Source organism: Eschrichtius robustus, chromosome 8, assembly GCF_028021215.1.
Source record: "Eschrichtius robustus isolate mEscRob2 chromosome 8, mEscRob2.pri, whole genome shotgun sequence".
Classification (NCBI taxonomy): Eukaryota; Metazoa; Chordata; class Mammalia; order Artiodactyla; family Eschrichtiidae; genus Eschrichtius; species Eschrichtius robustus.
In genome coordinates, this window is record NC_090831.1 from 13649992 (window position 1) to 13668565 (window position 18574).

General features: G+C 40.2%; 1 protein-coding gene across 2 annotated transcripts in view; it reads right to left on the reverse strand.

Annotated features, from left to right (window-relative positions):
• Positions 1-18242, reverse strand: part of CDK13 (cyclin dependent kinase 13) — a 114743-nt gene extending 96501 nt beyond the window's left edge. Inside the window, exon 1 of one of the 2 annotated variants that reach the window (XM_068550346.1) lies at positions 16408-18242. In XM_068550346.1, the coding sequence (XP_068406447.1) occupies positions 16408-17630 (1223 nt within the window). In that variant the 5' untranslated portion in view covers positions 17631-18242. The remainder of the gene's footprint in view (positions 1-16407) is intronic. The other variant, XM_068550347.1, reaches the window with a different exon arrangement.
• Between the last annotated feature and the right edge of the window lie 332 nt (positions 18243-18574).

The following is an 18574-nucleotide window of genomic DNA, read 5'->3' on the forward strand; positions in this document are numbered from 1 at the left end:
CTCATTTGCTGAAATCATATAACACTTGTTACATACTGCCTTGTATTTTATGTCTTTGTTTTTTAAAAACATAAATTGTATTATGCCACACCTTCGCCTAAAACTCTCCAATGGCTTCTCAATGTATTTAGAATAAAATAAAAATCTTTTTTGTGATCCACAAAACCCAAATTGCCTCTCATCTTTATTATACCCTCCTTCACTCACTAGGCTCCAGCCACACAAGCCTCTTTTCTGCGTCTTCAAAGGGTAACGCTTTGCAACCTAAATGTCCGTCAACAGATGAACTGATAAAGAAGATGAGGTATATACAATAGAATATTACTCAGCCATAAAAAAGAATGAAATAAGGCCATTTGCAGCAGCATGGATGGACCTAGAGCTGATCATACTAAGTGAGGTTAAGTCAGAAAGAGAAAGACAAACATATGATATCACTTATATGCGATCTAAAAAAAAATGATACAAACGAACTTATTTACAAAACAGAAACAGACTCATAGACACTGAAAACAAACTACCAAAGGGGAAAGGGAGGGGAGGGATAAATTGGGAGTTTGGGGTTAACAGATACACGCTACTGTATATAAAATAGATAAACAATAAGGACCTACTGTATAGCACAGGGAACTATATTCAATCTTATAATAAGCTACAATGGAAAAGAATCTGAATGAGAACAGGTATATAGAGACAGAGAAAGAGACAGAGATGTGTAACAGAATCACTTTGTTGTATACCTGAAACTAACACAGCATTGTAAATAAATTATACTTCCAATTTTTTAAAAAATGAGAAAAAAGAAAATGAAAATCACACTTCTTCTTGATCTGATACCTTAAAACATTGTTTTTTATCTTCCTGGGATGCTTAGATCATCACACAGCTGACGCTTGTCATTTAGGTCTCCATTTAATTATCAACTTCATAGTGAGGTTGATAAATTAGAAAGATAAATTAGCACATATACATCCCTCTTCTCCACCAATGTCTTATTTACCACTATAACCCTAGTGTCTAAAACTATGTCTGGCATATAATAAGAGGTTAAAAGATATTTACTGAAGTGATTAATAAAAGTAAAGAACAAGTTATCTACTTCTCTGAATGTCTGCAAATTCTAGCAGAATGCTTTGGGTGACTGATATCCAACTAGTTAACTAATAGGCATAGGTCCACTGATAAAATTCTACTTAAACTAAGAAGGTTTAGGAGACAGAATTACATTTAGTTAAACTAGCTTCTTCATATAAACATTGAGATAAATTTATTATTTTTATTAACAACCAAACATTTTACATCCATTATCCCACAGGGACTTAATAAGCAAAACTAATTTTTCTAATGTAAAACTATATTTATTCCTTCTTTTTAATAACTGGAGGGTCTTCTTGATTAAAAAAATAATTCAGTCACAGAAGAAATACAAATGGCCATTTAAGAAATTTAAATGTTGTCTCCTCTCTGGTAACCAGAAAAGGCAAAATAAAATGTTGGTAATAAATTTACAACCATCAGAATGGCAAAAAGAAAAATTCTGAAAATATCAAGTATTCACCAGAATTTAGAGAAATGGTCACTCATATAAATTACCAGAGGGAATATAAAATTGCTAACTAAGCCTTTTTAAAAAAGGCAATTCGGTAGTACCTATCAAATGCTTTTGATCTGCAATTTCACTTATAAGAACATATCCTACGAAAACATTTCCAAATGTGTCACAAGTTATCACTCAGATATCCTTTAAAGGACTGTTTGTAATATAAAAAAAAAAAAGAAAACACAGCTTAGTGCCCAACAGTTGATGGTTAAATAAAGCTTGACAAATTTCATTATGGAATTCTATGTAGCCGTTTGGAAAGATCTTCAAATCATACTGTTAAAAAAAAAAAAAAGTAAAAAACAACACTTATGGCATAATAACATTCTTAACGTTTATGTGTATATATGTTTGTATGTAAGTATATATGCAGAAAAAGGATGTACACCAATCTATTTACACGGTTATATATTTGGAAGGAAATGGGAATGAAAAGGGCATAAAGGGTAGCTTTCACATCTTGCTACGCCTCTGTACAGTTTTCAATCACTTCATATGTTTTAAATATAAAAAGAGTATAGGTTAAAAAAAGTCACACAATTTCGTTGTATAAAACTGAAAAATGCAGAAAAATTTAAGGATAAACACCAACAGAAAACTTTAAAGATGAACACTACCAGAAATTACTACAAACCAGAATGTATGGTATTTTACAATGTTTTTTACACTGTCACTTTCTTTAATAAAAATGAAAAAAGTTGTATCAATTTATTTACTCCAGTACACCAACTGCTTAACTTCAAAGAATTATATTTAGAAAATCATGCATGCTTAAGTAACACTAACTAGATAAAAGAAACACTATCAACATTAATGCATATATTTTCCATAATGAAACATTTTTCATATGTTTCTTCTGGCATAGTCTATGAGGAAACTGATGTGGCCAATCACTATGCACATACTACAAAATAGGAGACTTCCTCTTTTCCTAGCCCATAGGACAAGAATGGATAATTACACAGGCTTGTGTATAAAGGACACCATAGGACAATAGTGGATAATTACACAGGCTTGTGTATAAAGGACAACCAAAGCATCTGGAATTTTTTTGACACCAAAAATTAGACTCTGAGGGAAACAACTTTAATCAAAAAATAAAACAAAGGCATTTATGAAAAATTCACAGCTAAAATCATTTTGTGGAGAAAGACTAAATGTTTTCCATACCTGATCAGGAACAAGGCAAGGTAGTCCAATTTCACCTCTTCTAATCAACACTGAACTTGAAATTCTAGCTGTTATAATTAGGCAAGAAAAAGAACTAGACCACGGGAAAATAAAGAAATAAAGCATTCTCTATTTGCAGATAACATATCTTGTGTATAGAATATCCTAAAGAATCCACTAAAAAACTATTAGAATTATTAAGTCAGCAAGATGGCAGGATACATGATCAATATAGAAAAATACAGTGGTTAGGACTCAGCACTTTCACTGCCAGGGCCCGGGGTTCAATCCCTGGTCGGGGAACTAAGAACCTGCAAGACACGCAGAGCAGCCAAAAAAAACCACACAAAACACTACTGTAGGGCTTCCCTGGTGGCGCAGTGGTTAAGAATCCGCCTGCCAATGCAGGGGACACGGGTTTGAGCCCTAGTCCGGGAAGATCCCACATGCCACGGAGCAACTAAGCCTGTGCGCCACAACTAATGAGCCTGCGCTCTAGAGCCCGCGAGCCACAACTACTGAGCCCACGCGCCACAAGTACTGAAGCCCGTGCGCCTAGAACCCGTGCTCCACAACAAGAGAAGCCACCGCAATGAGAAGCCCGCGCACCGCAATGAAGAGTAGCCCCCGCTCGCCGCAACTAGAGAAAGCCCACACGCAGCAACCAAGACCCAACACAGCCAAAAATAAATAAATAAAATAAATAAATTTATTAAAAAAGACAACAACACTACTGTAGTTCTACACAGTAGCAATGGACAATCAAAATTTACTTACAAAACAAGGTCCTACTGTATAGCACAGGGAACTACTAATTCAATATCCTATGATAAACCATAATGCAAAAGAATATAAAAAAGAACATACATATCTATAGCTGTACTCTGCTGTACAGCAGAAATTAACACAACATTGTAAATCAACTGTACTTCAATACAATTTTTTTTAATTTACCCCAAAAAATTTAACTTACAATAATAATTTCCATTGCAATAGTCTTAAAAAGAATACCTAAGAATAAATTTAACAAAAGAAGTGCAAGGATTGTACCTAAAACAAAAAACACCATTGAAAGTACTTAAAAACACCAATGAAAATACTAAGGAAAATCTAAATAAACGGAAAGACATTCCATGTTCAGGTATTAGATGACTTAACATTATTAAGATGGTAATACTCCCAACTGATCTCCAGATTCAATGCAATCCCTATGAAAATCCTTAACTGCCTTTTTTGCACAAATTGGCAAGCTGATCCTAAAATTTTTGTGGAAATGCAAAGGATATCCCCACCACCCTCCCCTGCCCCCACAAAAAAAAAGACAAAAAACACAAAGTCAAAGCAATCTAAAAGAGAAAATTTGGAAGATTCATACTTCCTGATTTCAAAACTTACTGCGAAGTTAGAATAATCAAGACTGTGTCGTACTGGCACAAGGATGGACATGCAAATCAATGGAATAGCACTGAGAGTCCACAAAATTAACTGAAAATAGATCGAAGATCAAGATGTAAGAACTAAAACTATAAAACTCTTAGAAGAAAATACAGGAACAAATCTTTGTGACTTTTAATTAGGTAAAGCCTTCTTAGGTATGATACCAAAGCACAAGCAACAAAAAGAAAAATTAACTAGACTTCATCAAAATTTAAAACTTTTGTGCTTAATAGACATCAACAAAGTGATACAACAGGAGAAAATATTTGCAAATCAAGTATCCGTGCAATAATTTATTTATCTGCCCCCCTATTCAGAGTACTTAGGTTGTTTCCAGTTCTCGTTATTAGGTAGGAATTATTCATTCCATTTTACAAGTGGAAAGACTAGGGCTCAAAAAGGATAAGTAAATAAATTGCTTGATATTGCTCTGCTACAAAAGCACCAGAGTTAGCGCCTAAATTCACATTTGTGTTATTTTTAAGTCTTTGCTTTTTCCTTTATACTGTCTCTCTACCCAGCCAACCCAAGGCACAAGATCTGCCAACCACATAGTAGTCTTTTGGTTGTTCTGTTGACCGCTGCCCTAGGAATTCTTTTTTCTTCTTCTTCTTTTGGGTCCATAAACAATGTCTCAAAAGCTAAGTGACTTGTCCAAGGTTACACTGCTACAATAGCCCAAGTGGTTGCCAACAAGTTACTTGCGGAAGACTCCATTTCATTGTACTAAATTAAAGTTGACTCTCCCAAACACAAGAGTTTGTCTCTCTAGGAGAAGGAGAAATGTTGCAAGTCATATTAAGGGACTTGGATCCAGAATATATAAAGAACTCTTAAGATTCAACAATAAGAAGGCAACCAGCTTTTAAAATAGGTAAAGGATCTGAATAAACATCTCCCCCCAAAAGATATACAAATGGCCAATAAACACATGAAAAAAACCCTCAACATTATTAGTCATTAGGGAAATGAAATCAAAAGCACAATAAGATAGCACTTTAAACATAAAGATGTCTATGATTAAAAAAACAACTACTGTCAAGGATGTGGAAAAACTGGAACTCTAACATACTGCTGGTTGGAATATAAAAATTGATGCTGTCACTCTGAAAAATAGTTTGGCAGTTTCTTAAAATGTTAAACATAAGCTTACCACATGACTCAGAAATTCCACTCTTAGGTATATACTCAAGAGAAATAAAAACATATCTCCATGCAAAAACTGTACACAAGTGTTCAAAGGAGCATCATTCATAACAGACCAAAGTGTAAACAACCCAAGTATCCATCAACTGATGGTAAAATATGGTATATCCATATAATGGAACACTACTTTGCTAAAAATGGAATGAAGTTCTGATACATGCTACAACATATATGAACCTTAGAAACATTAAGTTTAATGAAAAAAGCCAGTCACAGAAGACCATAAACTGTATGAGTCCATTTATATGAAATGTCCAGAAAAGGCAAGACCACAGAAACAAGAAAGTAGATTGGCGGTTGTCAGAGACTTGGGGAGGTGGGAATGCAGAGTGACTACCACCGCGTTTCTTTCAGGTTTGATTAAAATGTTCTAAAATTAGTGGCAATGGTTGCACAACTCTGTGAATACACTAAAGACCACTGATTGTACTATTTAAAATAAAAGTAAATTGTACAGTTATTTTAAAAACTAGAAAAAGTAAATAACATAACACTGAAATGTTTCATGTTTATTCTGAAGGTGTATTTCCTATCCTTTATGTTCCTAATGCAACACTGAAAGTTAAAAAAAAAAAAAAATGACAGATGGCTGACTTTCTGCAGATTTGCTCAGGCAAACAAGTTCTAATCCACTGAGCATAACCCTGTCTTCATGTTTCACTGAATCATGTCTTGAGACGTGTTTTTGAAGAGAGAAAAAGGAAAGATGGTGAGAATAGCACAGGAAGGGCTTAATACTTGATTTGCATGAAGGCACATACTTTTGATTAGTCTAACCCTAGTCATCATGAATTTATTCACAAGCCAATATTAGACCCTGTTAATAGCAAAATTTATTGTAGTTCTATACACTAGCCATGGACAATCAAAATTAAATTACAAAAACAATTCCCATTATAACAGCCTTAAAAAAAATACCTAGGAATTTAACAAAAGTAGTTCAAGGATTGTACCCTGAAACATTTTTTAAAAATTGAAAAGATTAAGGAAAATCTAAATAAATGGAAAGACATTCCATTTTCATGTATTAGATGGCAACATTATTAAGATAGGAATACTCTCAAATTAATCTCCGGATTCAATGCAATCCCTGTGAAATTTTTTAAATTCTGAGGTGCTGGATATTTTATTATCCAAATCAATTTAATATTATTTGTCACGTATCTATCACCTATAGATACAACAGGTGGCAGGTGCTTAAGAGACACTAAGATTAAACAAGAAACTTATGGAACTTAAAATCCAGTGGCTGGGGCTTCCCCGGTGGCGCAGTGGTTAAGAATCTGCCTGCTAATTCAGGGGACACGGGTTCGAGCCCTGGTCCAGGAAGATCCCACATGCCGCGGAGCAATGAAGCCCGTGCGCCACAACTACTGAGCCACGCTCTAGAGCCCACGAGCCACAACTACAGACCCCACGCGCCACATCTACTGAAGCCCATGTGCTCTAGAGCCCGCGCACCACAACAAAGAGTAGCCCCCGCTCGCCACAACTAGAGAAAGCCCACGCACAGCGACGAAGACCCAAAACAGCCAAAAATAATAAATAAATAAAAATAAATAAATTTTTTTAAAAATCCAGTGGCTGAAGCAAAAACAAATTATTACGGAAACTCTCGTCAAACTACGCAAGCCAGAAGTGAAATAAGTCAGAGTACCCAGGGGGAAAATACATATATACAGAATTCTATACCTAGCAAAAATATCTTTCACGATGGAGGCTTTTTCAGACAGACAAAACAGCAGACCTGCACTAAAAGAAACGTTCAAAGCCATCCCTCTGGCCAGAGAAAAATATTATATTAAAATCTGGATCTACACAAAGGAAAGAGAAATGTTTGAAAAGGTATATATAAAGGTAGGTAAATGACTTTTCTCATTTTAAATTTCATGTCTATACGTAACATACGTAAGTTATACATATGTAGAAATAAAACATATGACAAGAACAGTACAAAAGACAAGAAGAAAATGGAGGTATGCTCTTGTAATGTTATATTATACTTGAAGATAGACTGTGATAAATTAAAGATGTATATTACAAAACCAAGGATGTATAAGTGCAGGGAACTATTTTCAATATCTCATAATAACCTATAATGAAAAAGTATATATAAATTACTGAATCACTTCGCTGTACACCAGAAACACAACACTGAAAATCAACTACACTTCAATTAAAAAAAAAAAAAAAAGTTAAAAAAAAACCCAAGGAGAAAAAAACCTGTGAACATGCGTTAGGCAAAGTTTGAGGGCACAGGCGATGACAAAGAACACAAATCATAAAAGAAAAAATTGCCAAATGAGATTTCATGAAAATTTAAAACTTCTGCTTTTGAAACTACTGTTAAGGAAAGGTGAGCCAGTGGCTCACCTTTGCAAAACATGTATCTGATACAGAGTTTGTATCCAAAATATGTACAGAACTCAATGAGACAAACAACCCAATTCATAAAGAATATGGACAAAACATTTTAAGACACTTCTCAAAAGACACGAAGAGCAAATAAGCATACAGAAAGATGCTCAACATTATTAGTCATTAGGGAATTGCAAATAAAACCACAATGATATACCACTATACCTCTACTAGAACAGCTAAAATCAAAGACTGACAAAAACTGAAGTCTCAGTGAGAATGTGAAGCAACTGGAATGCTCATACACGGCTGACTAGAATGCAAAATGGTATAGCCACTTTGGAAAACAGGCTGGCATTTTCTTATAAAGTCAAACATTCACTTAACCATACAACACAGTAGTCCCACCCCTACTTTGCTCACAAATAATAAAAACAAAAGGTCTATATTCAAATGTTCACAGCAGCTTTGTTCATAACAGCTCAAAACTGGAAACAACTCAATTGTTTATCAACTGGGTAATGGGATAAGCAAATTGCAGTATATTCATAAATGGAATATGACTCAGCAATAAAAAGGAACAAACCACTCGAACATGCAACAACATCAGCGAATCTCAAAAGCGGGTTAAGTGAAAGGCAGACAACAAAGATTACATACCATATAATTCCATTTATATAACATCAAGAAAGGTAAAACTAATGTGACAGAAAGTAAATTAGTGGTTGCCAAGGACCACAGGTAAGAGTAGGGGACGGACTGCAAAGAGGCACAGGGAACTTTTGGGGGCAATAGAAATGTTCCAGTTATCATGATTGTGGTGATTCATCAAACCCATTTAATTGTACACTTAAAACTGGTGAACTGTACTATATGTAAAGTTATACCTCAATAAAACTAGTTTTTAAAATGAATGAAAGAAACTTGTCCAATATACAGGGGTGGGGGTGGAGAACTCTAATTAATCCAAACCTGGATATAATAAGTATTCATAAAAGTGATCTTGGGGCAATAAGCATTAAGAGAAATCACTTTGGGATGAGATTAATGAAGGCTTCGTAGATGACACATGAACTATGGTTGAAAAAATGGACAAGTAGGATTGGCCAATTGAGGGCAGGGCATAAACTAACGTACCGGGGGCTTACAACTCCATGTTTTTAAAGTGGTAAGGAGTCCAGTTTGTACTGTCATCAACACATACAGTGAGAAATAAGGTTATTTTGGGTCAGTCTATGGTGGAGAATCTTAAATGCCCAGTTCAAGAATTTGACTCTGTAAACATATTTTACAGAAAAATGACAGAATCAAAGTGGTATTTTGAGATTAATTTGAATGCAGAAAACAGGAAGGGCTCAAAGAGGAAAAGCCCAAATGCAATCAGAATCAACAATAAGGATGTAAGCTACAGAGTTTCGAACTAAATGAGAGTAGACCAGGGCTTCCCTGGTGGCACAGTGGTTAAGAATCCACCTGTCAATGTAGGGGACACAGGTTCGAGCCCTGGTCCAGGAAGATTCACATGCCATGGAGCAACTAAGCCCATGCGCCACAACTACTGAACCTATGCTCTAGAGCCTGTGAGCCACAACTACTGAGCCCACATGCCACAACTACTGAAGCCCACGTGCCTAGAGCCCGTGCTCTGCAATAAGAGAAGCCACTGCAATGAGAAGCCCACACACCGCAACGAAGAGCAGCCCCTGCTCTCTGCAACTAGAGAAAGCCTGCACACAGCAATGAAGACCCAACGCAGCCAAAAATAATTAATTAATTAATTTTTAAAAAAAAGAGTAGACCAAAGACCATTACAGAAGGACAAATTAGAACAAGCAATTCAGTAGAACTCAGGAGGGAAAGGAGATAGGTATTACTAAGGTTTTGGCACTGGATGCTTGGGAGAAACTACTGCCATTTAAAACACGTGCACGCACACACACAAATCAAAAAGTTCTTAAAACTAGACGTTACATAAACAAGGTTAAAAGACTCACAAAAATACTAATACCACAAAAAACACTTAATATCTCTAATACAAAGAGCTCTTAGAAAAACATCAAACAAAATAATGAATCAAGAAATTAGAACATCCAACATACAGATGAAAAGAAAGGCAGCCTTATTAGATATTAAAGAAACACAAATGAAAAAAAATAACGAGACATCTGACAACTCCAAGTGATGGTGGGACTGAAGAAACAGGCATTCTCACACTGTTGGGAAATATAAATTGATAAAAGCCTTCTAAAAGGGTAATATGACAGTGTATCAGAATTATAAACCTGTAAACCATTTTTGACCCCAGCAATTTTATCCATAGGAAATCCAATCTAGAGGAGATAATGGGCAAATGCACACAAAAATTCTGCGACAGATGCATAAACATAGAAAAGAACAAAAAATAAAAAAAATGAGAATCTAGCAAAATGGACTTGGCCGAAGAAGTTATGGTATATCCATACAGCAGAATACTAGGAGCCCATATAAAGACTATACTATGGAGTACAGGATACAAAATAGCATTGTAGTATGTTATGTAAAATCTTATGTCCTTATGCATATACGCATAGAAGTCTAGAAGAATGTTCATCAAAATGTCATGAGGGTGATCATCTCAGGTAGCTGGATTCAAAGGGACTTTTAATCTCATACTTTTCTGTACTAACAAAATTTCTACCATGAGCCTCTATTATTCTTTGTAGATATGTGAAAAATAATGAAGAGCAATATCAGAAAAAGAAATGACTCCAATAGAAGTGAAATAATTAATTTAATGATGGATAAATTAAGTTTGAAGTGTCAATAAAAATACCTCAGTGAAAGTATCCCTATGCAACTGAAAATGCAAAAAACGGAAAAGAAACAGAAAATGGGCATGCAGCCCATTAACTACTTTCATTTTCAGTTCCTCTCACCACCTTTTTCATTTCCATTTTATGCAAATTCCAGTTTTTAACCTAGACTTTAATCTTCTCACCTACATTTATTTTCCAAATATATTAAGAACACTAGATTCTACCATAATTTGCATGTGCAGAAATTCAAGGAACAAAATCACTGTGAATAAGTAATACTTTTCTTAATACTTTTGCTTCCAACACCCACTTTAAAGTTTACAGATATCTACATATGAAACAAAGCCAAACAAAAACAAAAATAACAACAAAAACTTAAGTGATATTCATAGAAAACATACAGAATAAGAGAAAAGATTTAAATGACCGTAAATATGAATATTAAGCAACATTAATCTCCAGCTGGTTTTTCAAAAATAGCTATTAATTTTTCAGAGTCAGGAAATAATAGCTTGACATACAGTCTACTCAGAAAATTTTCACCAAGAAAAACAGATCATTTATCATGATCATACAACAGAGTGCAAATATAAATACTAAGTCTGAATTTATTCTTTTTTTTTTTTTTTTGGCAGCGCCGGGCAGGCAGCATGTGGGATCTTACTTCCCGGACCAGGGATGGAACCCGTGCCCCCTGCATTGGAAATGCAGTCTTAACCACTGGACTGCCAGGGAAGTCCCTGAATTTATTCTATTCACACTAAAAGTGACTCCCAGCATCCTTGACTCATTCCAGTAAAGCATAAGCTAGAAGGGGGAGGTTCTTAAATTTTCTCCTTATAAATCAAAACAATTACTTCCGCCATCCTAGAGTATACGTAAACCAAAACAGCAAGTAAATTTAGAGATACAACTGGCATTTATGCAAAAGCTAGTTTGCATTAATCTGTGTACAAAAATATTCAAATTAATTCAACCACTAATAAATACACTTTGGAATTTGTCCTCTAGGAGCTTACAATCTAGTAGGGAAAACACAAATTTTTAAAAGCTCTACAGCAAAGATAAAACAAAGTGCCGTAGGGGTATAAGAAAAGGAATTAACTTTTTCTGGATGAATGGAGTAAAGGTCTCAAGATGGTGGAATTTGAGCTGGGTTTTGAAGGAAAAGCTGGAGGCAGAGAAGAGGAAAGAAGGCATTTCAAGCTAAAAGATCAACAAAAGGAAAAATGTAGAGAAATAAAAGTGCCTCTAAAAATAGAACTCTGATAGAATGGGACCAGATCATAGAAGGCATTACATGACAATGCATTAGAAAATTTGGACTTAACTAATGGAAGTGATACAATCTAACCAAAATTTTCAGCAAACTCTCCTGAATAAAGAATGAATTGGGAAGAAAAGAATAACAGGAAGTCTGATTACAAATGAGGGCTTGAACTAAGGTACCGGAAATGGAATAAATATTAGTGTTAGAACAAAAATGTGATAGAGAATGAGTAGATGTAAATGTCAGGCAAGGTTGGGTCAGAGAAGCAGCAAAACACAAGCCCATCTTGGGAATGAAAGGATTACAGTTTGGAGACTTAAGACAGTTCACCTAAATTCCCATTCCTTCTGAGTGTTTCTGCATTTATCCAACTATCCTGTATTTTTAACACTTTTGAAAAGCATTTTAAGAATTCATCTAAGGATATTCATGACTTATTTCCAGTAAGTACATATCAAATCAGTATTTTATGAGTAATAGCTTTTTAAAAATTCTGGAATGTCTTCATTTCATATATTTTTGAGCACTAGTTTTTAGGACAAAACACTAAATAATCCACAAGAGATACCGCGTATCATATGCAAGTGAATACTAATAAATTCATTTAAATTTCCATCTAGGGTATGCCCATCTTTAGATTCTCAGGGTCTCAATATTATTCCATAACAGAGGCTTCTGCTGCTTCTTGGTGGAAGAGAACTTCCACATTTCAGAGAGAGAATCAATTATATGTAACAATTTATTGTACTGATTGTAACTGGCCTGACTTGAGTGACTTCAGACCAAGACATTCCATTGCAAAACAACCCTCAATAACTATTATTAGTGTCTTCAAAAAATGTTTTTAGCCTCCTATTCATAAAACCTACAAATTAAAAGACAAAATGAGCTGAAAGAACCTTTAGAAGAATTTGGTTTTTTTAATCTTCAAAATGCTGCAAAGATGACCAGGAAACAGAAATTAACACATAAATATCCAAACAGGGGGTGAATTTTAGCAAAACAGATCATTAAGTGAGGTGGTCTGCTCCCTTGAACCCCATGTGTGGTTCAATACAGCACAATATCAAGAGCTTGTACTTCAGAATCAGCCCAGGGTTTGAATCCAAGCTGACCTTGGAACAAATCACTTAACTTTTTAGAGCTTCTGTTTCCCAATCTATCAACAGGAATGTTCCAACCACAACATGGGTTTTGGAGGTGAATATACATTAAGTATTTGTCAATGCCTGGCATTCAGTAAAACCTAAATGTCAGTACCACTGCCTCTCATTCTGAACAGCCCCTCTCTTCAGTCCACCTGCACATTTATTATAAGGCCAATCAGCAGAATTATATGACTTCTCACACCCCAACAGTCAAGTAGCAAAGAAAATATGGTAACCCGGTTACACAGGGGAAAAAGGAAAGCTAAGAAGGGACTTGATGAAAAGCATGAGCAGCAGAGGGCTGAAGATTCAGATGGTGGCAAAGAGCAGGTTGTGAAGTAGAAGTCAATAGAATAGAGAGGATTTATTCTAGGAACTAACACAGAGAAAATCTTCATTCCATGGTCTCAATACCATTTTGAATGTGCATGCATTTCCTTAAAAATATCTACAGTGACAATTCATTCATATACAAGCTCCATGTGGGCTGGAAAAAGACCACTCTGCTATTTCCTATAGCAAAACACACAGTCTCTATTAAATCCTTACATATCCAGGCCCACAATATTTCACATGCTCAATAAACGCCATCATCCCTTCCTTTACCCATTCAGCAATTATTAAGAGTCTACTTGTGCCAGATACTACACTGAGCACTAGGAATACAACGGTCAGCAAGACAGGATAATTGCCTTCATGCAGCTCGCAATCCAAGAGTCTATTCGTTAAACGACATGGGCCACCTATCACCATGACTTAAACAAAACTTTTTGCATTAAGTTGGACAAGATAGTTCAATTAATTATTCCAAAACAGTAATAACACATTTGTTATATTTAAAAATCAAGTTCTTCAATCAACTATGTTAACTATAAATTCTGGGCCCCATATTTTAAGCAGGACATTTGACAAACTAGGTATGATATAATGTGAAATCAAAAACTGTATGGAAAATGAGTTTTTTGACCCAGAGAAGAAAAGACTCAGAAGACAAAACAACTGTCTTTACATTTTGAAGAGGCAGCATACAGGTTTGCTCTGAACTATTCCAAAAAGTTAAACTTGAAGCAAGGAGTAGAAGTTACGTGGAGGCAGATTTCTGTTTCAATATGAAGAATTCTAGCATTTCAAGCTATTCAATAAAAATTCCACCATGTTACATTTCTGTAATAGTCTATAATATTTCTACACTTTCCAAAACACAAATCTTTTTTTCCCTTTAAAAAAAAAATCAGCTTTATTGAGATGTAATTTAAGTACAGCAAAATTCACCAATTTTAAGTGTACATAAAACACAAATTTTCATTTAATCCTTGGAATAATAAAAAAAAAACAAGTATTTCGCGGTTACAGTTTAGGAAACTGAGTCTCCCAGGGTGTTGCTAAGGCACTGGGCAAACCAGCAAGTCCCAAATCTAATGGAATAAGCTGTCTCAAAGTAACATCTTCCCACCTCTAGATGTATACAGGCACACAACCAAAACGCTGGATGTCAGGAATGTTGGCCAAAATATTCTAAAGCTTCTTCCAAATCCAACCACTTAGAAACACTGGTGGTCAATACAGACACCAATAAAAGATTCAGTAACGAATGGTCCTCTAGAACGCAAGCCTCATGAGGGCAAGGACCTTGTCTCTCTTCATTGCTATATTCCAGTCCTTAAAACAGTATCTGGCATATAATACGTGCTCAATAAATATTTGCCAAATACAAATAATCCCAAATGCACATACCACTGCTCTGAAATAAATATAAAATACACAGCACTATCAGATAATAAAGGACCTCACTGAAGTATCCAGCAACTAAAAGGCCTGATAAACACAAAATCCATTCTTAAAATTGCATCATACACTTAAAATTGCTATCTAAAGCACTGAAACTTTGACCTACTCCGTCAAAAACAAATTCATCTGCAAAAAATGCAAGCCTTCTGGCAAACCTATTTTAATTAAAGTAAAATATAAACTCATACAAAACACAGAAGCTAGATATGGTGAAATGAGTTTTCAATGTTGATAGTCTTTGCTTAAGGCATCAACTAGCATTGAAAGTGTGCTTGAACCCTGCAAGAATGAAGAGATTTATACAGCTGTTTTGGTTTAAAGACAAACACACACAGATCTCCACTAGCATCACATCTTTACACTTACTAGGCTGACGCTTCAAAGAGATCTAATTTTACTGGTACACATGTTGTACTGAGATTCAACATAACCGTGCTTAGAGGTACTCAGCAGCTGCTTGGCATTACTGAAAAGTAAAACCAATAGGAAAAAACAACGGATGCAAACAATTCGTAATACTCTAAACTATAAGGCCTAGAATTTCTAGACATCTAAAAATTTAAGAACCTGCAGTATCCTCAGGAGTTACTTTTAATTCATTTTGCTTAACAGATAAATATATATCAATGCACACACCGTTTTTGGAGAACAGCATTATATAACAGGCAAGGCATTAACAGCTATATTAAAGATTTACTCCAATTTCACTAGATTAAAGTATACCTTTCAAAGATATGTGAACAAAGATCCTGACACTTAAAGGTCTAGTTAACTTTAAAGTAAGCATAAACAGTAATTTAAAATACTAGCAGATAGTGTGATAGTTTAAGAAACGTCCAGTACTAAGCCATTCACTCGGTGGCTACACTGGATTACACCAACTAGCTTATGTTTATATTACGTTATTAGCAACTGGGTGTCACCACAAACCAACACAGAAACCACAATCTCATCATTTTTTTCTACTTCTTAAAATCATGACTTTGGAAGGTCAGGTGAAAAAAAAAAACTATTCCACACCAGAATACCATAAAATGAGTTATCTTCCTTATCTTCCGAATTTAGAAGCGTAAGCTTTTTCACATATTGAAAGAATGAACTTGACAGAAAGGCTGCTTTTCCCACCGCTGTACTAATCATACGAAACATTTGCAACCCACATCTAACTCTGACATCAGCACCTGGCGCCGATTCTCCTTTACAAATGCTTACTCCCTAAGCTGCAATCCACTCCTAAGTCTCCAGCAACGAAACCTCTTCGGAGGGCTTTCAAAACTGTGACAAATCCCCCTCCAGGCTGACCCAAAGCAACTGAGCTGGAAAAGCAAACAGTTTAGTGAAACCCGTTTAACGGATTAACACCAACACGTTTAAAACGGTGAACCCTTCCTCAGAACCCTTCCCCGCCAGAGCGAGGAGAAACTCTGCCGGACCTGTTGCTTTGTCCCCTCCGAAGCCCCCACAAGGTGCTCGGGGCGCGCGAAAACGCCCCTCCCCACCGGAAGCCCCGTGCCAGGTGAGGTTTTCTCGCCTCGCCGGCCGACTGGAATGCTGCAGCGCCCCATCGCCTCTTGCCCTGCCTCCGGGGCTCTGGCCGGCCCAGCCCCGAGACAGACACCGGGACGCCGGACTCACCTGATCACAGGGCTGTAGGGGCTCCGGGAGCGGCGCCAGCTGCTGCTGCTGTATGGGCTGGGGGACACGTCGCCGCCCCGCTCGTAGGAGCTGTGGCGGCTGTAGCTGGGGGAGCGGCGGCGGCTGTAAGGGCTCGGGGAGCGGGCCAGACGCCGCGAGTAGGGGCTGCTGCCGCCTCCCGCCGGGCTGGGGGACTTGCGGCTCCGCAGGCTCTGCGAGGCCCTGTGGGACACCGGGCTGTCGTCCCGGCCTCCCAGCGGGCTCAGGGACCGCTGCCGCCGCCTGTAGGCCTTGGGCTCGGTCTTGTCCTCCCGGTAGGCCTTGGGCGGCTCCTTGTAGGCCGACGGAGGCTCCTTAGACGACTTAGTCCGGCTCCGGTGGGCCTTCGGGTCTCGGTCCTTGCGGCTGCTACTGCTGCTAGACGTGGCCGAGGCGCTTTTCCGGCGGCCGCCACTGCTGCTGCTGCTGCCGCTTTTGGCGGCCTCGGCCCGCTCCTCGCCGCCGTGGCCGTGGCGGCTGCGGGACTTGGAGGCCTCGCCGCCGCCGCCGCCGCCGCGCTGCCCGTCCCGCCGCCGGTGCTCACGGTGGCGCTCCTTGCTGCGGCCGCTGCTGCTGCGGCGGTCCCGGCGGGGCCTGCGCTCCGACCCCTCCCCGCGCCGCTGGGTGCCGGAGGAGGAGGCCGGACTCCCGCCGCTGCCCCCCGTTCCCCCGGCAGCCGTCGCCGCCGTTGCCGCGCTGGCCCCCCCCAGCAGCAGCCCCTGCTCGGACTGGGAGCTTACATCCTCGTACTCCACCAGCGGGGTCACACCCCCGCCGCTACTAGCACCGCCACCGCCGTCCTGCTGCGGCTGGGGCAGCGAGAAGACCCGACGCTTCTCCGCCTCCTGCCCGGCGCGGGGCCCGCGGCGCCGCTTCTGCCGCCCTCCTGCGCGCCTCTTGCCTCTCGCCAGCCGCTTGACCTCCAGAGGGGGGCCCGGGCTGAAGCAAGAGGAGGAGGCCGCGGCGGCGGCGGCTGCGGCGGCGGCCGTGCCGGGAGCAGCCAGGAAGAGCAGAGGCGGCGGGGGCGGCGGCGGTTGCAGGAGCTGCGGCTGCAGGAGCGGCAACAGCAGCGGCGGCTGCTGAGGGGACAGGAATCGCCTCCGCTTGCGGCGTTCCTCCAACTTCTTCTCCGCCCAGCTCAAGCCCCCGCCTCCCCCCAGCGCCGTGTCCGAGCTGCTCGGCATCGCCTAGAGCCCGCCGCAGAGCGCGGCGCGGGTGCGGCCTCCTGCCGGGTCAGATCCTGGCCATCTCCCACGCCGGAAACGGGAACGGCGGCGGCGGTGGCGGAGGGACACCGAGCACCAGGGCCGGCCGGGAGACGCGCCACGATAATCCGGGTCGGGACTCGGGTCCCTGGGTTCCAGGTCACAGTGGGGTACGCAGCGGCCTCCGGGCCCGAAGGAAGCAGGGAATCCGGGCGGATGAGCTCCCAATCGTGCTCGTCTTTCTAGTCTCGGCAGCAAAAACACCAGATGCGCCGGGCGCTGACCTGCGGGGGAGTCCGGAGTCCTCCAAGTGCCCCCGGGGGTGGGGGAGAGCGACCTCGGCCGCGCTCTCGGCTCGGGCAGCGCAACGCGGAAGTACCACCTTCGTCTCCGCTTCACTCCATCGGGCCCTGACGTTGGGTGCGAGTTCAGGGGAGGGGAGTGGGCGAGACAACAACACGCCTCCGTCGCCTCCTTCTCCTCGTCGACGTTGTCCTCCTGTGGTGGCGGCGACACACGGCGGGCGCCTCAGAAGTGGCCTGGGCCTGACAACAACTCCCGGCCTAGGGCTTCGCGCACTCTGCGGCCCGCAGGGACGGGCGGCGGGGCGGCGGGGCGGCGGGGCGGGGCGGGGCGAGGCGGGGGCGACCGGGCTGCGGCTCACGGTTGGGGCAGCGAGTGTGCGGGGCTGGGCGGGGGGCTGTTTCCGGGGAGATGGGGCGGGGGGGGCGTTTCTGAGTCTGTGGGGGTGGGTATGGGCCCTGACTTTCTTCTTCCTTCGCCGCCGCGAGCAGAGGTGGCGGTGCTGCCCCTTTCCTCCGCTTCCCCCCCTCCACGAGGAGGCTCCTGGTGTGCGCGGCCGGCCCAGCTCGCTCCTCCCCTTCCCTCTCCGCTCCTCGTCAGGAGGAGGGAGGGAGATGGGA